The sequence below is a fragment of the Rhea pennata genome, chromosome 1 (assembly GCF_028389875.1).
Source record: "Rhea pennata isolate bPtePen1 chromosome 1, bPtePen1.pri, whole genome shotgun sequence".
NCBI classification, from domain to species: Eukaryota; Metazoa; Chordata; class Aves; order Rheiformes; family Rheidae; genus Rhea; species Rhea pennata.
Genome location: NC_084663.1, coordinates 7,461,095 through 7,481,553, shown reverse-complemented (window position 1 = coordinate 7,481,553; position 20,459 = coordinate 7,461,095). Strand labels below are relative to the sequence as shown.

Genomic DNA, 20,459 nt, shown 5'->3' with positions numbered 1-20,459 from the left:
ATTGCTTAACACTAACCTAGCCAATAACTTAGACTTGACTGTAAGGGAATAAAGGGCTGCTGAGGTGTGAGGACACAACAAAGGTTTCACAGTCTGTCTTTTCACGTCATTTGCACTGGCAAAGCCTTGTACCTCTGCAGAATCCCACTTGGTTAAAAAAGGGAAGTCTGGACATGCTACAGTTGTCCCACCTAACTAGTATGAAAATGAGAATGGTTGCACTGGGTCAGACTGAAAGTCCCTCTAGCCCTGTGACCTGTCTCCTGCACCCATACCTCGTAAAATTGGCAATTAACTATTTCCCACTGGCAGCAAAGCAGGAAAGAGGCAACGAGGAAGGGTGAAAGTCTGTTGATCAGGAAGAACAAACCCAGTAAGAAATTTGGATAGCCTCTGTCTGATGCCTGCTCCCTGTCTGTGGTGACCTAGCAGTTATATGCATCACTACTCAATATCGGGTTATAAGGCAAAGGTGAAGTTCAGAGCTGAAGCAATCTGTGCCACTTGCTTAGCTGTGAGAGAGCGTAAATTAACCAATTGCACCAGATTTTTTCCCATACAGTAAAAGATTGCCAACCTCCCCCCCCCCCAAAAAAAAGAGCACAATAAGCAGATATCTAGAGAAGAGTATAAGAATGGGGTAAGGACATGTGATACTTCATCCTGATGGTCTCCCAACCTCCAGTGTTTTCAGCTCAAGGACACCCTAGTGAAGCTATTTCTATATATTAAATTGTTTCCATATATTTAGTAATTTTCAGTGTTTTTTTCTCCCATGAAGCTGGGCAGTCTCCTCTTGAACATATGCAGACTTTTAGAGTCTGTAACTTCCTAAGGTAAGGACTTCCAGACATCTACCACACCCATTGTGCAAAGAATTACCACTTTTTGTTTGCTTTGAAGCTAGTTCCTACTACATCATCTGATGCTCCGCGTTTTTCTGCCAGAAGATTCTGCCAGTCTCTATTTACTCCCTCCACAGCTCTTGTGATTGCGTAGGTCTCTATCACATATCCTCTCATATTCGCAGGATCCAAGGCTACAAACTGCGCTTGATGGCTGAGCCTCAAAGGAGGTTGTTTCTGTCCTATACTGGATGAAAACCAGCTACCACAAATGGTATGAGAGGCTAGTCCCTGAAGAAGGAGGGAGTAAAGCCCCTTCCCTACTGTCTAGGACCTCCCACTGCTATTGCCATGGGGAAGTTTCAAAGTTTTGCCTAGACTGATGAAAATGCCAACAGGGAAAGCAAATATTTGTGTGTAAGACCTAACCCCAAAAAGATTAAGTGCAGATGGCTGTCAATAGTGCCAGCAACCTGCAAGAGAAAGTGAAAACTGAGAAGGATGTAAAAACAGAACATAGTGGGGGGGGGGAAAGAAGAATAAAATGCAAAACAGATTAGCAGTGTATCATGGGGAAGGAAAATTTGAACAGGGCTTTTTGCTCTCCAGAAGAAGGGTCGCATCAAGACCAGCCAGAAAAGCACTGCAACAGGGACACCCAAGCTGGGCTCATCAGCGTTAGCAGCTTGGGAGGCCTCCAAGGGTGACCACAGGCTGAGGACAGATGGTGAAATACCATCTTGACTGATGCAGCTTGGCAGGGTGTTGCCTGGATATTAGATACCTTTGGAAATTGGGCAGGGTTGTGAAGGCGATGAATGTCTGATGTGGCCATCTCCCACCTCTTCAGTGCTGGCAGCCAACTGTTAGCCATAAAGCTGTAGAAAGAGGCTAAGCTGTAGCAAGAAGTTGAGCTGTAAAAAGAGGTTTGGTTTTGCAAAACTTAGCCCACTTTCTGTAGGAGGAGGGCTGTGCAGCTTGGAAACTTTCCATCACAGACCAGTTCTAAGTGGTAGAGCTGTCTAGACTAGTCAGAAAGGCATGAACAAATAACCAGGGAAAACAGAAGATGAAAAAAAGCATGATACCTCACCTAGAAAATTACCATGTCAGGGAAAAAAAAGTTAATTGAAACTTCAAAGGGTGTAAATAGAAGAAGGTCTTACCTGCCTTTATTCTAATGCTGTGCAGCTGGTTAACAAGCCGGAGAGATCAGACATGCCCGTGGTTGGGCTTACATGTTCTTACTGGCAGTTGGTGGGAATATTTGTGATTGGAAGGTTACAATTAATTATTAGAAACCAGTTTGTAACAACCATGTGGGCAGCGGGCAGTTGTGTCTGAGGACCCTGGCATCCCATCAAAAATGTAATTGTCCGTTACTGAGTGTGCAGCCATACAGAAGCAACGAAGCAACCACTCTGCAGTGCTTCGTGGATCAGCAGAGTGCTAATTAGCAATTGCTAGAGGCCTCCACGTCTCTCTAAGGAAGAAAATAGCACCACCTCGAACACCTCGATAGAGCGTCTGTGGGGAGAGCAGGAAGGGAAGCTTTACTTACCTGGGAGACTTCAATTGAAGTGATGATTTCCTAACGTGAATACCAGACCGAGGGAGTTCTACCTTAGATCTTCTTTTTCATTTGACCTATAAGTGGAAATTGGTGGTAATATAGGTAGAAATAACCAAACTTAAATACGGCACTTCTTAACCAAAGTAGGTAATTAATTATTCCTTTAGTTTGCCATGGGTCATGATGGATTCCTTGCCACTGAAAAGATTTTTTTTGTAGAAAAGATTTCTTACTGAGGCAATAAAGTGAGCTTGAAAGCTCTTTGACCAATTTCACACAGGTCAGGTCAGAAGATCAGTTTATAATCTGAATTTCACCTAATCTGATATGATCCATGGTTTAAATACAAGTGATTTGTGCTACCCTCATGGCCCCACATTGGACCTGAGCTTTCAGCATGCTATTTTTTAGGAAGGCCTCCAGCTTGGTTAACATCATGTAATGTTTGGGGCCACACACGATGTAACGGAGATGCACTTCGATGCAGCTGCCCCATAGGCCCTCCTTAGCAGTTTACCTCTCTGAAGACCACAGGAAGCATCTTACAGCCATGATTTCTCAGAAGGAAACACCAGCCATGGGAATGAACAAGCAATAGTTCTCAAAGCAAGGCCAGAAGTTGTCCAAAGCATCATTTTACCAAGCTTTTCTATATCTGAAGAGTCAGGATAGGAAAAAGCATTGCCATATGGAGACTGTCTTATAAAATCACTTTAGAACAGGAGCCTTTTAGTTCCTCATCAAATGCAATAAAACACTCTATAGAGCAGCTTTAAAAGCAGGGAAAAAGCAAAGGCCAATACATCTCCGTCACAGCAGTGACAGCCAAGTAGTGTCTGTCAGACCCGAGTTCCTTTAAAAATGTACGCTGAGCCCTTTTGCACTCTTAATAGTGCTTGTTGAAGTATGAAGGAAATGGGAAAGCATCCAGAAAACTGTTTCAACTCAGTTGACACTGTGAAGTTAAAAGAGGAGCCATGAAAGAGAGGGAGGTCTCCAGAACACTACTGACTTGCCATGGACAGAGGACACAGCTCTGCATATGCTGCTCCTGCCTTGCACAGCTGGAAGCTGGAGGTGCTTGGCAGCTGTTGAAAGTCAGATTTTAAATAACATCTGCTCTTGGCCGTTGCTTTTTTTTTAGGCTACTGCTGGAAATAGAGATGGGGAGTTTTGAGGTAGCCTTCAGGAAGCTTTTGATGCTGACAGCTAAAAGAAGAGAAAGTACCCCATAAAGCCAGGTTGCCCTCCAAGACATGGCAAATGTGTGACACTGAATTGAGTGCAATTTGTCAGGGCTTAGCAGTGGTTTTCTTCCATCTGCATCCTTTTCCGCTGAATTTCTGCAACCCTAGCAGATGTTTTGTGTGAATTATTTCTGTTCTATAGTGCATATAGTGTTTTAATACATAATATACATGCGAGATAAAGATTGAGAAGTCCCCACCTGTGGGTACTACAGACGTGCTTAATTATGTCTATTGTAGTAACTTCCTTATTTCTTAATTGGGCAATCTACAAGCAATCTACATCTGTATTCAATGCGTCACCGTTCAAAATACAAAATACAAACTCAGAATTGCTGCACTGTTACTTACATATACCTGCATATAGCCCCTTCTTGCAATTTAGAATCATTGTGAGTTATATATCTTTTTGGGTGGTGCAGAACACATAACTCTGAAACCAATATCCCTATCTCTTTGTCTGTCATTCATGTGTGGGATTTTGGGGAGAACTTGTTAAAGCCAAGCACAAGTCTAGCCAGCCAATGCTTAGTTACAACTGCAACTTATCAGGAAAGTCTATCTTGCATTAGTATCTTTCCAGAAAGCAGTAAATTGTAGCAAAGGTGGCTTTATGGGCTCTGCGTTCTCCCTGCACTTGTTGGTTCAACTGTTAAAAAACGTGGGAGTTGAAGAGAGAGTAAATGTCAGCACTGGTAGGAATTTGCAATGTGTGGAGTAGAGGGAAACAGGCCTTTTCTGAGAGCCAAGCCAGCCATCATCTTTGTACAAGCTTTCAAGTGGAACTTCGGGGAGAGAAACTTAGAGAGCTTTGGTAGTAGATGGCTCTTTGGGGAGCAGCCAGCTGCTATTTATGTGTTACAAGTGGATTACACAATCCTGGAGCCGCGTGGGTTGGAGCAATTGCACATTCATCACCACCTTCTATCTGCAGCCTTTTGAGTAGAGCTGAGCAAGGCATTGAGCCAGCTGAGCGCTGGAGACCTTGGGAGGCCACAGCATCCTCTGCCCCACAAGGAAGGGGGAGAGGGAAGGGCAGGAAGCAAATGCAAAACTGGTGGAATTGCAGGTAGTGCAAACCTAACAAGGACTTTCTGGTTGTGATGACTACTATTTTCTGAGGTTTTCTGGAGCCCTTTGCTTACTGTGGTTCACAGCCATTTCCCATTGTGGACCTCCACAAAACAAAGATGCTCATGGTTTGCCCAAATACCAGGACAAGCAATGGGTCATCTTGGCATGATCCTTTCTCTCCTGATACTTCCTAGAAACACCTTGTCACCAGGGTTCTGCTGATGCAGGAAGAGCCTGTTCTGTGGATCAGGTGGGAAGTACAGGAAAGGCAGAAAACCAGTGCATGGAATCAGAGCACACCATGCCACCTTGAGCCACTACCGTTGAATTATCTAGCTTCATCAGCACCTTTTGGATCCTCAGAGCTAAAATGCAAAGTGTCTTTTGAGTTCAGAAGCATGATGGGTTTTCAATACTGTGTGTAGGTATCATGCATGCCTTCTGTGTAATCACCAAATTCTTATTCTCTCCTGTGAAACACAACAGCTCACAGCAGTTTAGCAGAGAAAGTAAATAACATCAGCCTGATTGAAGGGCCTGTAGATGTCACACAGGGAGAATGAATTTCCCCAGGATTTTTCAAGGAGAGCTTCATTTCATGAAAATATCAAGCTACCCAGTGTAACAGGCAGCTCAGGAAAAACACCTCGGGGATAGCAGCCAACAAGAAGTCATGTGAAATCAGTGTGATCTTCTTCCTGACAGGGAACAGGTCTGGTGAATATGACGTGCAGTTTGGCTTAGCAACTGTTGGTTCAGCTCACAGAGCAGTTTTGGTGCATGTCAAATAGATTCCTCCAGAATAAACACTACCAGGCTGCTTGAGGTGTCATCTGATGGACCAACGCTTAATGACAACACAGAGGGCTGAACGAACGTTTGGTCCTTCATATGGCTTCCAATCCCCTTTCCCTGTATATGTGTCCCCCCCAAACACGTGTTCTGTAGACAGAGCTTCAAGCTGCAAATATGCATCTACTTTTCCAGCTTCCTGATGCAGATATAGCCAATAGCCCCAACCTTTCCTCAGTGTGGCTCACCTGGGAAAACTACCATCCAAGTGGATGCATCTCCTCTATCTCTTTGTTTTTGCCCTCTGAGCCAGGGTTCAGCCACCACACTGTCCTAGGCACTGTACTCTCCAGCAGTGGGCCAGGCCATGGTGGCTGCACTGGTCTAGCATGGCAAAAGTGACAGAGGGAAGGAGGAGCACAGTATTGTCCTTGGTTTACTGAAGGATTTCTGCATCCTTTTGCAGAAAGACTTGGTTGTAGCGCTTTCTCTGTGACCAGCCTTGAACTGAACAGCCTCAGCAGATCAGAACATTTTTAAGGTTTCACATCAAGGTGTTTGCTCATCTTGATGCCTCAAGCTAACTCAGCTTCCTTTTATCCATTGTCAAGTGCAAACTGTGTACTACCTCTGTCTTGCTCTCAGTTTGCACCCAAAGTATTTAAGAGATGCAAGTTCATCAATGTGTTCATCAGCTTTTAGTAAGCTGGGTTTGAGTTTCAGCTTTTTGGTGACAGCTCTGCTTAGACTGATGCAAGCTCCTGCCCTTTTCTTGTGCAGATACAGCTCTCAGCATTTCCACTAAACACCTCCACAGCACAGAGTCTCCTTTTATAATCATATATCAGGAATTACTTCATAAAAATCACTGCAGAGGAGAGACAGAATTATCTTCAGATTTTATAACTTGGCTAAAAAAGTCTGTCTGCAAGCTAAAACTTGCCAGATATATCTCAGTCAGGAAAGAATTTAGCTTCTCTCCTTCCACCAAAACAGCAAACAACTCCTCCCCCTCCCAAACACTTGCAAATTTCTCAATGGAAAAAGGTTATTTGAAGAAGAGATTAAGTAAATAAGTGTAAATAGTGGCAGGATCTGCAGGGTGGGGAGTGGATGGAAGGAAGAATGCTTCAAATGATCCAATTTGGGGTGATTTTTTTTTTATGCTTCTCCACTTGAAATAGCTCTCCAGTATATGTAGGGAGTGGTGCAGATCACCAATTTGCTTGTCTTTCCGTAACACTGGCGGCTACAAGTGTAGGTGCTGCATCAGCACAATAATGTACTTGTTAATAGGATTAAGCTGAGCCAGGCAGAACTGAGACATTTGTCTGGATTGGAATCCAGTTAAACCCATTTGTTGCCCAGTCTTTCCAGCTGAGATTGTGCTGCAGTTTACACGCATTAACTGTAAATCACACCAGGTAGGTGGAGAGAGGCCTCAGGTACCTGCTGGGAAGGATCTCTGAAGTGAAGCCTGCTGGTGGGCATCCCTTGCCAGCTACACTGGGAGGCACGCAAGAGGGGATCTCACCAGCTGGTTGGAGATGATAAAACTCTGTAAGACGCACAGATATCCTGTTGTTCCAGTTGTACAGATGGGGAACTGAAGTGTGGAGGAACTGATTCTCATTAGAACTGCTTCTTTCCTAACTGGCTCTTGCCCTTTCCACAATAAAGATGTCCCGTTCCTTTTCTCGGAAGAGGACATGCATTTTATCCTCCCTCTTTGATTAAGTGTGGAAGTGTGTGTGTTGTTTAATGAGAACAAGCTGCTCAGATAACTCAACTCAAAGTAATTGTGACTTTGGTCTTCCCAAATTACTGTTGCCAGAAGACAAGGTCCTCTTGTCCCAATTACGCCCATCCCTGGACTGGGAAGGAGTCAGCCTCCCTCAGTGCTGTAGAAAATTACTTCTACAACCCAATTTAAAGCGCATATAGCTCACACTTACACAAAGGGTAACACAGTGCTACAGGGATGCATTTGCTACTTGCCCCTCTAAGTGTTTGACCAGCAGTAATAGCAGGTTTTACAGTAAATGCACAGACAGCAGGATTTTCCAGCTCCCAGGTTGACTAGTCAAAAAAGAGCTGAAAAGGAAACGAGTACTTGCCCGAACGGCAGTGCCAAAGTGTAATCCTGTGTTCGCTGGGCAGTGACCTGGCATTTTCTGTGCCCTTATCTTGCTCCAGCACAATTACTAATTTAGAATTAAACGGTCAAGAGCCACCATTGTACCATTAACCAGCACTGAGTGCTTACTCTGTAATTTAAAGGCTTACACAGGAGAGTTCACCACAGGGTGTCCATCAGCCCAGCAGGCATTTTGGCCAGGGTAGCTGGGGATGTCTCTTGGGCAGTTGCACTCCTCCTTTTTGCTTCCTGAAATCAGGCTGGAAAGACTCTGCATTTCTGTGACCCCAGAAATTTTTGGTGGGAAATCAAACAGCAGTTCAGGAACGGGTCCCTCTCTGACGGACTGTTCTACCTGTGAAAGCAGCAGCCAGCTCCCTTCGGCTCCCAGAGACACTGGCCACTAATGCCGTGGATGTTCTGGTCTGCTCAACACCAACGAACTGGAGGGGGATCCTCCAAGTAACCTGTTCTTTCTCCTTGAAGACTGATTATTTACAAGCTCTCCCATTCTCAGAGTAGCATCCCACATGTTTATTGCATCCAGAGTAGTCTGGTGACCTTTCTAGATTTAGAGCTTGTTACTCAGAGCTGCCAATTAGTCTCCAGGGCATTTTGCCTCCTCCGTTTCTTTCCCAGCATACTGACATTAGCCAGAGAGGGCCTGAAAATCGTGGGTATTTGTTTTTCTGTGTCTTTGCCTTTACTTCTTCAGCCTCTCCAAGGCTTTTGCACTTTGCTCTAGAAAATACCCCAGAAAAACAATTCTTTCCACCAGATTATATATGTTAAACAGAGTGGTAGGTTAAGCAGGTAGGACCCTTGATAGGGACTTACCAAGGCTGGTTATATACATGTCTGAGAATGTCCTTTTCACTCTGTCAGCTTCCCTATTCCCAAGTGGATTTGACAAATCAAATGGCTCAAGCAACTCCTAGCAATGCTCAGGAGCAGATGACTGGCAATCTGTCCTGGGACATGTACAGTTGTTCTTCAAAAGCCAGAAGCTCTGAGCGGTAGCAGTGCTTCCCAGCTGAGCTTGCAGTCAAGAAAATCTCATCTGTTTGTAAAGGCAGCTGAGCTACAGCAGTTTATGTGAAGTGTGAAGCCAAGGTGTCCAGAGCAGAGGGATTTATAGGGCAATGTGACTTTTATGGATGTTAGGTTAACTTTAAATATTTGCCTTCTTCAGCATGGGTCTTGCGTCTTATTTGTTCTGTAATCCGGTAGAGCAGCTCTTTTACTATCAGCCTTGCATCATTCTGTAATAAACAGTCCCCTTAAGTTTTGATACACACCAGCCGGTGCTGTCCTAGGCGATGTGCTGGGAAGGGACCATAGGGGCCATGGACTCTTCCCGGCAGGCAGGCTGGAGCAGAGCATTGAATTTGGGGAAGTGAGCTTTGCCGTGTCTGCTTGAGCCAAGCTGCTTGCCCATTTTTGTTGCTAGGATATGGGGCAATTTGTCCTGCATAAAATATATTTGATGAGGAATGGACATGGACTCCACTTGCAGTAAATGTCACTGTTTCTATGCTTTTTTGAGAGCCAGTGTTTAATGCTCTGCATTAACATTTTGGCCATTTGCAATTATACAAATAAATAGAGCCTGCTAGGATTTGCTCTACTCCTCTCTTTCCCAATTTGGTCTTAGCGGTGATGGAAAATCAGAGGTCTGTGGCTGGCAGCAGTAAGTGTCAGGGTTGGAGAAGCAGAGGATTTGGGGGTGAGAGTATTTCACTCAGAGCAAAGATATTCCTTTTTACCTTCACTGGGGGACCTTGGGAAACTCAGCTTTTGCCAGCCATAGCAAGCCAGGGACTACCTGGCCAAGCCCCTTACCAAGGGCTTACAAGAAATGTTCTTAAAAAGCAAAAAAAGTAATTATCACCTGAACTATGTCATTCTCATGCAAATTAATAGTGATAAAGATAAATCTGTTTCCTCACAAGTTGCCGATTCCCAGTTTCAGCTGCATCTGGGGATGGTGTATTTGAATATGTTGTACTTCCCACGCTGTTATCCTGCTATGGAAATGCATACTGACTATTTAATAGGCACATTACAATAAATGACGTTTCCAGGACCTATTGCAATGCAAGGTTGGCTATAAAGCAGAGGGCAACTAATTCAAAAATCAAAGCTGACATTTCAGTAAGTAGAAGAAATGCGTAAAATATACCCTTCTAGTTTCGTTATGTTCCCATCAACGAGATGGAAGGACAAATACACTGTGTTTCTGGGTCTTTCTGGTTTTAGCTCTTCCTTGATATTTAATTACTCTCTGTTTATATGTTTGTGGGGAGAATAGTGGCCTAATCTTATTGAAATACAAGCCAAGTAAAATAAATTTAGATGGAGATAGGTCCCACAAGAACTTTCAATTTGAGAACAATACACAGGAGCCAAGGTGTATTGGCGAAGGGGTTTGGGATTTAGCAGGTCTAATTAGTTTTATTGTAATAATAACAATCCTATGTGGGAAAAGCTGAGTTGGAAATTAGGATGGATGGCAGGTTTTTGAAAGTTTGGAAAGTTGTGGACATGGAAATCTGTTCCATTTTAGAGGAAAAGCCTATTATATATGCTTTTGAAGCCCATCTGAAATTGCAGATCTAGCTGGAATTAAAAAAAAAAAAAAGCAGAAACAAAGTCATATTCAGAATTTGGGCAGAGTGAACTGCAGAAAATCATGAAGCAGCATGTGTTGCAAGATGGACTTAAAAACGTTTTTGTTCTCGTCACCTAATTGCTTCTAGCAACAGAGAAATTTTTTTCCCTTAATCCAAATGTGATTTAATTTTGACTTTAAATGTTCTTTTCCTTTAAGTATGGCACAACTTTGCTGGTTAATGTAGTTAACTTTTTAAGTGTACTTTGCCCTTGAGTAAGCCACTTAATCAATGCGTGCACCATGTACTCCCTGGGAGCAGGATGGAGGAATAGCAGGAATATCTACCATCCGTGCCTGGTGCCAGGAAGGCAACGGGTGCAGCAGGTCATGTTGCCTTTGGATCATCTTTGCAATTAGCCTCCTCCGCAATTAGCTGTGTGGCAAAGCCTGCAAGCAAGGCTGCCTTTGCAATTAGCTCTGAACATCCCCAGAATGAACGGTGCGGCCAATTCTCTGCGAAGTGCTGAGGCCGATACCCGGTGAGCTCAGACTGTTGCTGTTCAGCTGCTCCACCGATGCCGAAGCTGTTAAACTACTTAGCCCTCGGCGGTCTCTTCCCTGCTTCCCCGCTGCATTCCTGTGGCATCGCGGGCGAGTCGGTCGGAGGAAAGTTTTTGAAAGGAAACACGAGAGCAGAGCACCTTGGCCTCAAAACCACGGGAAAATGCAGCCGCTGGCTCTCGGCGTACCGCCGGCCTCGAGAGCAGGGTGCATGCATGGGCACGCCAGAGATGAGGAGAAGAAAGGTCCTTGGAGAGCCCCAGGATGGCTCCTGCCTTGCATTTCTCTTCCCAAGGCTTTCTAGCTGCACTCGCCGTGCAGCAGATTCAGGGACCATCAGGACTGACTTACCTGCTCCCTTGGCACAAGTCAGGTGCCGAGGTAGGCAGCCTGGTTTGTCCTGACACCTTTTTTCCCCAACTCCTGTCTTCTTGATCAGTGTTATTGCTCTTCCTTTTTAAGTTATCACCTCTTTCCTTCGAAAGAATGGTGACTTATGTGGTCAGTCCCTTTCTGGGTGCTGACAGTGACCAAACTGAGTAGGGCGGAGATGCGTTCCCACCACTGTCCACAACCTCAGCAGAGGGGACCGGGTCTGGCTGTAGCCTGATAGCTTCCCCCCCCCCTTACAAGCATCTCTGGCTGCAGAGTCCAAAGTCTCGAGAGATGGCAGTGCCCTTGCCATGCTCCCTGTGTGGTTTTGGAGCTAGAGATGTATGTCCAGGTATCTTCAGGGTTGAAACTCTTTTCACCAGCCCTCAGTGTCCCCTAATCCTACTATGTCCTCCAAAACCACTCCCAGGCTAGCAGTGGGGATGCAAGCACTGTGAGTTCGAAAGCAAAGAGAAGGGTTTTAAAATGGGTGCCTACAATGCTCACTGCAGCTGAAAGCCACCAGCAGGTCAGATACCTTGCCAGAAAGGAAGGTCTGTTTTTCCAAAGTACTTAATCATGGGGAAGTGTCTCTAAAAAACTTGATTGTTCAGCTTAAGGTCATTAAAAAAAAAAAAAAAAAAAAAAAAAAAAGAATAGGCTGTGAGTGTTTTTCCTCTCAAGAAATACTCTTCCCTGTAAAAAACCATCCTTTATGCTGAGTCTTGGTGGACTTTACAAGTCGCAGCTTGTAAACAAGGCTCACATTTTCCAGGGAGACAGGCCATTCTCAGTAACGGGAGAGTTGGGGCCAAATATCAGCCAAGGTACTCGCCAATGTGTAAGCCAAAAGCTGCCTCTGACAGCCCCTCAAATGATTCTTCAGGTGGTTTTCCACTGTGCGAACAGGAGTTTGATGCAGATGGGAGCAAATGGGGCTGTTTTAAAGACTCCTGATTGTCCCTGGACCTTGGATTTGGGTTCCATTCCCAGGGCAAGGTTTTCCAACTCTCTAAAAATGATCCTTCGTGCCTTCCTCAGGGCAGTCAGTCAAGCCAGGTGCCATTTCATGGGACTTGGAGTGGCATTCATCTCAGGCAGTGTTAGCTCAGCCTGAGCCAGTTATGTGGGGAATGTAGAGAGGTCCCAAAGAGTGAGTAACCCAAGGCAGGTGTCTATGAAGGTAAGGCGGCTCCCTTTGGATGTGCCTGGTCATCTCCATTGACAACTGAGGACACCTAGATGACTTCCCTAGGCTAGATGCCTCTTAGGCATTTAAATTTAAGATCTGCTTTCAGTGAGCAGTGAAAGGAGAAGAATGGCACCATTTGCAGTGCTGAGACACCTCAGAGTGGTGATGGTCTTGCAGAAGCTCCTTGCAGGCTAGGGCAGACTCAGTGCTTCGTTACCCCTATGAAGACCCCATCTCTAGTATTTTGAATTACCTAGGAATTTCTGCCCCAGGTCTTGCATCTCACCATGGCAACTGCATGCTGACCCCAGATTCGGAAAGAGGTAGCTGTATCATGAGAAAAATCACCACCATTTCTTTCTCCAGCCAGGCCTTATGACATAAAGTGACTGAAATCCCAGCTCACCCCCATTAAAGTCAATGAAACTAGTGTAGCCTTGCGACCCTGATTTGTTACCTCTGAAAGTCACGGTAAATTCTTACAGAGACAGGAGACTTTAATCAAGCACTGCTGTGCCACCAGCAGTTCACCCAACAGTGCTGACAGTGCTTTCCACACGTCGGCAGGAATGTTAGTCTTGGCTGAAAAGATTCAATAACTGGAGGTTAAGTCACTCCATCACAAACTCAGTCCCCTCTGCTGCCAGATTCCTCCTGCTATCCTTCACCGCACCACCAGTGAGCAGATCACCACCCGACACGCTCACTCATGCTTAGCCTGCCCAGGAGGCTGAATGTAGGGAGAGAGATGCTTGGGGTCTGAAATCTGGAAAGGAAGGGCTCAGAGGAGACTGTCCTGGCCAGGAGAGGGGAGATTTGTCTGCCTGGGCCGTGTGGTATCTGTATTGGCTTCCATGGGGCACAGGGTCATGCTTGCTGAACGGACAGAAGGAGTTTGGGAAACAAATCCTGGTGGAGTTAAAGAAAAATAAAGAGCTATGTTTGGCTCCTGAGATCCTTTTGAGAGAGTGCATAAATTTTTGCTGTGCTGAAACAAATAAAGAGCTGAAGGTACGTGCTTCATGCTGCGTAAGGTTTTGGTTTAGGATATTTTTTGTAACTTTAACAGTGCACAGAGCACAGAGTGGCAAGGCAAAGTGCAGCAAATGCAGAAAGCTTTTTTCCCTCTCTGGGGAGTAGATTTATAGCCAGGAAGGATGAGAGGAGAGAAATGTGGGCTATGATGAGCTCACCACGGGCACAGTGCAGGAAGCAGCTCAGCAGCGGAGGAGGAGCTGTGGTTCCCAACCCACAGCACTTGGGCTGCATTTTGAGAGTGATCAGCTCTCATTTCTTCCACCGGCCACTCCCAAGTGCTGCCGGTAAGGAGGTTTTGTTGGGGCGATCCTGGGTTTGGAATCCGCTTTTGGCATTTTTCTCCTGGATAGTGCACCACACTCAAGGGAGAGACGAAACGTCTGCTGCTGCGGGCTGACAGCTGCCTTGGGCAGCAGGGAGGCCAGCGAAGGAAGCAGTCCCGTAACTCCTGGGAGGGACAGTGGATGCCAGCTCCAAAGGACAAGGTAGCTGTCTTTTTTAAAGAAGGAATGTCCAGGTCCAGGAGCTTTGCTTTCCCTCTGTTTAGAAGAACACTTGCTATGGGAATATCCTGGTAGCACAAGCATGGCTAGATACTGCTCCAGATGGCAGTGCAGGTCAGGAGGGAGATTTGAGGACAAGAAACCCAAATGACCTTTGCCTAAATCTTCCAAAACCATGTCATGTCCATGCAGAGGAGATCAGGGCTTACTGACACACATTTAAAGGCATTTCTATAGCCATGTTTTCTGACCCTATGTTTAACAATGTCCAAACATTCTGGCTGATGTGAAAGATACCTTTAGCTCTGAGGAGAAAGACTTTCAGATAATAAGGTTCTTCTGCTTTTTATCAGTGTTCTTGGCAGGGACTGTGCATCAGGAGCTAGCTAGGACTCAATTTCTCTCCCTTTGGTAGCTGAAGGGCCAAATCTGGGTGCCACTGCTGGGCCTTGAGTGACTTGGGTTCTGTAATGCTAACTGCGACCATTTATGTACGATTTGTGCTGGATAAACATTACCATCTTGTCTTTATCCAAGGAGCATTTCCTGTTCACTGTCTCAGTCTAATGCAGGTTATTGGCAATTCAGCCATACAAGGCTGTCTTGTGCATCAGATGGAAACTTATATATATCATTTGTGCTACCTTTCTTGTTACATCTTCTGGCATAACTGTAGATTTGACTTTAACCACTGTTGGGGATAGCTCACTAAAAACTGTGGATCAAATAGACCATCCAGCCAGATATCTCCAGAAGAGACAACTCCTCTGACATGTGGGTCTCTAGAGAATGAAACTTTTGAAAGAACAAAATTCATAAATTGGCTGTCTCCTGGTCCTTCACTCAATTTCTCAGGCCTATTAGTGTGCATGCCATGCTGAGCGTAGCATTTCAAAGCTGCTGTTCATCCGTCTGCTATTGCTGAGGTGTGCAGGTCCCAGCACTCCCTCCCCTCATTCATCCACAGAGGTGAGCCACCTATGTATCAGGGCAGGTTGCATCTTCTTCCTGGCTGATGGAGATTGTTGAGGTCTTCTCTCTGTGGTTGGAAAGAGGAGGGGGGAACTCAGTGCCCATTCAAATATCTCAGTTGAAGTGTGTCTGCCAAAGTCTGGGAATGGCCAAGCAGTGTGAAAGCTGCAAATTCATTCCTCCATTCTGGCACATGTGCAGCCTTCATCCTTGCAGGTCTCAGAAACCCTCTTATTGCAGTGAAACTGGGGGAAGAAAGAGGGGAATTCTTAATTGTCTTACCTTGCTGGATGGAGATTTCATTATCTCATTTAAGGAATAATTACATCAAAAAAAAAAAAAAAGAGAGAGAGAGAAAATCCCTCTCTACGGTGCTTGAAAGTGGCAGTCTGTGGTCAGTCGTGGGACCATAGGACATTCCCAGAGCCAAAATGCCGTTCCCTGTAGCTTTCACCAGTACATTTGGACTAAGGTTCGATTGTGATGATCATCAGTGCAAACTGTGCATGTTTACGGTTGCATGAGACAGACAAAAATCCGTGTCTGTAATACGCTCCTTGGGAACTGCTGCACAATATAGGCATACTTCAAATGGCTGTAAAGGAAAAGGTACAAGAGTAGCAACATGAACTGAGGTCTGGTTAACTTCTCACCTATTTATTCACCTGCAGGGTTAGTTATACAGGCTCTGCTGAGCTCTAGGCTGTCACAGCAGCACAGTTCTCAACATCAGATGTAATAGTTGAAAAATAACCTGGGTGCATCCATGTGAACCATAGGCACAGCAGTAAGAGCAGCAGCGGGACAGCACTCAGGTTCACACACCATCTTTACTGTTGATCTCTATGTTATAAGCTGTGTAACCAGTTGGCAAAGATGTGACGGCCTCCTCTTGTTCTTCCTCCACATGCCAAAGGAACAAAGGAGGTTATTTTTCACGTGGTAGACCTGCAACTGCAGGCAGCCACTTCATTAGCTGGGTCCTTCTGGTGGCTTGCGCTGTCGGTAAGGAAAGCTGCACAGGTCCAACACTAACTTAGCTTTTTGTAACTGTGTTGTCCTACTGCTCTCTCTGGAAATCTCCAGGGAATTTAAGTAAATCTGTGGGTGCAGCACAGGCAGGGCTAAAATTTGGCTCCCAGACTTTGCTGTGCTGTAAGCCCAGCAAAAGTTAACCATGCTCAGATGGGAGTAACAGAGAGGAGTGGAAGAATATTGCAGGGGCTGATAAGGGTTGAGAGGAAACATGATTTTTGCCTCCAGATACTCAAAGCCATTTAGATAACAGGCAGTGTTAGCACAGGAATGGGTAGGGTTTTGCCATGGGAGAAACATAGACTGAAAACTGGAAGGTGGGTTTCAGACAGAAGCATGAGGATCTGAAGGAGGCACAACACGAGTATACGAGCTGGCAAGCTTTGATGGCATTTGAGAAGTTTCTGAGTACCTCAATACAGCTGGATGCCTCACCTGACAGAGGACAGAGGACTGACCTGAAAGGTTTGGAAGTGCCTCTGTGCTGAAGCTAATGTCATCTCTAATGCCAGTCATCAGAAGTTCCCATTCCCCCAGCAGCCAGTCCAGGTAGGTGAGACATAGCTGGGTTCACACAGCCCTACACTTCAGCTGCACTTGAGCACGAGGTGTGTGTTAGTCTGTTTTGGCCTCTGTAATGTCTTGCACCTGTCAGTACATCAACAGAAAATACAAGAAATTCCTCATCAAGGAGAGTCACCACCTCATGACTTCCTAGTAAACAACTTTTCCTAACTCAGTGCTCTCTTTTGCAGGGATTTAAATTTGAAAAGTGTTCTACTTGAAGCTTTGCAAGGGTTTGGCAAACACAAAAACCAAGAGGTGCTGGCAGTTTCAAAGATCTTGAAATTAGTTTTGATCAAAACCAAATTCCCTTCTCTTCAGTACAATATTTGGCCTTTAGCTGTGAGTTCCCAGGCTCCCAAGTTTGCATTTATGAAGGAGCCAAGTGAGAGGAAAGTCAGGGCAAACATGTCCTTCTCTGTAAAGTCCTGCAGTACCCTTGCAAAGGAATCAAGATTTGATGGCTATAGGAAGCAGTTGCCATGTGGACTGGCCATGGCTTTCAACTGCTGGGGGGTTCCAAAGCAAATGAAATATTACCCATCAAAGTGGGCTTGAGTCTCCGTCCTTCCCTCATTTTCAGTTGTTGAAAATACTACAAAGCAAGATGGGAAGAAACATGTAATCCTTCATCATCACAGTGAGGATTTACTTGTTTATTTAGATTCCCTATCTGATCCAAATGTTCTGCCAGACAAAGCCCATCCAGGCTCCAGAAAGGCTTGAAATACACATAAAAATGTAGAGCTATAAAGGAGATAAATTCTCCTTTATAGAAGGCAGAAGGTACTGCCTTCCTTCTCATCATATCACTGCATCAATCAGACTATTAAATATCTAAGGATGTTTTTTGTAGAAAAAAAGAGAGGATGCACATCACTGGAAAGAAATAACTTTCCGCGGTGGCTTCTCTAGATCAGCATCTTTATGGTGGGGCTGTCCTTGATCCCCAGACACATCTTCTTTTTCTTCTTGGAAAATGTTGTCTGGAAAAAAAAAAAGTGGAACTTGGTGCTTTTGTAGACAGTGAAGAGAGAGAGTTGTCTCCAGAGGGTGATTCCTCCTGCTGCTTTAGGAAATGAAGATCGTACTCTATAAGGGTCTGTCTCCCTGCAGACATTACGAAGGGAGCCCAGACTTGGTCTCTCACCTTTGGCTGCCTAAGAGAAGGCAGCTGAATCCCATCCTAAGTAACTTAGTGCACCAGGAGCACAAAATCAGCCAACGACCCAAGAAATAAATAAGTTCTGTCAAAGTTATAGGATCTCGGATGCTCCTAGGGGTTGCTGGGATCTTACCCTTTGAGTTTCATCTGGAAGAAGTAAACATAATAAGATGCCTCAGACAACTCAAGTCTTGAAAAGGCAGCAACAACCTATTCAGTGTTTTGCATGGGTGCTGTCCACATTTCACATGTTCACATAATGAGCAAAGGGCGGGCTCATGTCAAAATCTGGAGTTTCTGATTTGACTGAATCAACTCTTTTTTCCAGTCATGACACCCCCACGGGTTGAACTCCAGTTTCATACTGGAAATGGGACATTCTTCCTCCATGAATTCAATGTAATTGGTGGGCTGGATAGGCCTCTCAAAACAGCTCATAAATGTCATTGTGAATAGTTAATATCATTAAGATCTACATTTTGAGTCTTATCAGAATACAGAAGTGAAAGAGAAGCTTTTAGTAGAAGTATAAGCTGATAGTAGGAACACCTGAATTAATCCTTTCTTTAACAAATTTCTATGTAAAGCTCACCTGTTCCTATTTCTTTTCTGCTGTCTCCTCAGCTCATGTGTTCCTCTGTCCAGAAAGCCCTGTTTGAGGAAGAGGACAGAGTGAAGAAGCTGCAGCAGAAGGTGGCGACACTAGAGAAGCGCAACAAACAGCTACGAGATCGGGTGAAGAAAGTTAAGAGGTCTCTTCGGCAAGCAAGAAAAAACACCAGGCACATGGAGCAGATGAACCGAAAGCTCAGTGAGAAACTTTCCTCTGCAGGTGGCCAAATCCCATATATTAACTCTTTAAAACAAGAGAACTCCCATGCTTCCTACCTTAAAGTATAATGCAAGGGGAAGTGTTCAGGCCAATGATACTGGTGAATTTTGCCTGCATTAGAACAGGATCTGGCCCTCACACCTTGTCTACACTGTGCTTCAAACCCTGCATGGAAAACAAATCTGAACGTGCTTTAGGCAGAGTGCCAGAGGAAAGGAGAACGGAAACCAGATTTGGTCAGGTGTTCGAGACATAGACCAAAGCCATGTCCGTGCTGCCCTGTATGGACACAGGGACAGGTTGCAGCCTAAAGCACATCATGCTTCCTGGGCCAGCTCTGGCATTGGTTGTGTTGCTGTGGTGTGGTGGGTGGGATGAAAGTGCCGGCTCAGCCTGTCCCATCCCATTGGCCACTGCAGACACTTGACATAGGAGTCCTTCAAGGAAGGGTCTGGTGTCAACATGCTTGTTCAAAGTGAGCTGTGCAAGCAAGGCAGAGGGAATATATGGAGATGGATGCCATCAGAAGGGCAGAAATAAATGTTCTTCACTCCATCATCACCCACGAGCTCTTGTCCCCTATTAAGCATGACAAAAGTCTATATCCAGTGCCTGAGCAAAAGTTATGTCTGAATAGGTTGGACATGTGGTCAGCTTGGGCTCCTCTTCAAAATGAAGCATAGATGTGCCCAAATTGTCTTAAGACTGTTTCTAAATATCACCTTTTTTGTCTTACCAGGAAGTACTCCAAGGGTCACAGTAACTCCCTCGGATGCTTTCAGTGTTGCCCAGCCAACAGAGTTTGAAACCACATCATTTTGGGACTGCGTCTAAGATCTAATCTAGCTCCTGCAGTCAGGAGTAGAGTTAGCATTGACTTAAAGTGGGTACTGCATCAAGCCTAGCAGACCATTTCAGATCCAATTTTCAGGCAGGATTAATTTACTGTGTAGACAAGGTTTTATGTTTTGTAATCACTGTTTGAGGTATAATGGAGGTTGCTGGGAAACCTCGCTTAGTTACGCTTAGATACTGTAGAGATCACATCAATATTAACAGGGCATTAAAATTTAAGGTAGTTTATATATGTATATATTTTTAAATCCTATAGAAAATATTTTTATTACACATTTGATATAGTCTAATTTCTTAAAATATGAAGTAAATCCAGTTTCTTGGTTATCTCATAAAGAAAAGTCCACCATATTCTTTTTTAGACATTTATAACATGACTTCTGAACCATGGCTAAAGCAATATAGGTCAAGCATCAATATCTGTGGCTGATACAGTTTCCAGTTGTGTTAATCATATCTTGATAGTCAAACTACCTTCCTTCTTACCAGCGCACTATAATGATAGGGGAGAAAGGTAAAGAAGAGTATTTGTGTTTTTCTTCCCTTTTAAAAATAGCTTTTCTTACTCCAAGCATGAGACCCGAGGACAGATATGCTTCATGCCTTTCGAAAGGGGCAACCAGACTTTGCCCAGCCCAGAGCAACAGTACCAACCTGTCAGAGCTAAACCTGATCTGCACAAGATGGACTGATCTAGATGATGTTTAAGATAGAGGTGTGGTACTCCGAAACAGCAGCATTCAAACCACTGCTGAGCCTAACTCCATGCTTTACCGGACCACTGTGGGCTGGTGTATGTGGGCTCCATGCTGTGACTCGGCACTTAAAAAAAAAGAGACTATCAAAACTTCAGCCCCACTGGACCATGCTTTAACTAACCTTGTGTTAGGAAAAACCTGTATCAGTTTTCAGCCATGATCATCAGTCCAAGCTGAACTCAAAAGTTAAGCATTGTGTTGGCTTTTAGGATGCTGCTGAGTTTTAATTGCCTTCCAGTTTTGCTCCCTTTGGAAAAAGTTTTTTTTTTCTTCCCCTTCCTGAAATAATATTGGCATTTCTTAAAATTCTAACTCCTCCGCAAACCTCCC

The 20,459-nt window shown here is 44.8% G+C and overlaps 1 protein-coding gene across 1 annotated transcript in view; it reads left to right on the top strand.

The window, feature by feature from the left end:
• Positions 1–19,349, top strand: part of CCDC3 (coiled-coil domain containing 3) — a 38,478-nt gene extending 19,129 nt beyond the window's left edge. The window contains exon 3 of the mRNA XM_062580879.1: positions 18,309–19,349. Coding sequence (XP_062436863.1) covers positions 18,309–18,584 — 276 coding nt within the window. The 3' untranslated portion in view covers positions 18,585–19,349. The remainder of the gene's footprint in view (positions 1–18,308) is intronic.
• Positions 19,350–20,459: the final 1,110 nt, after the last annotated feature.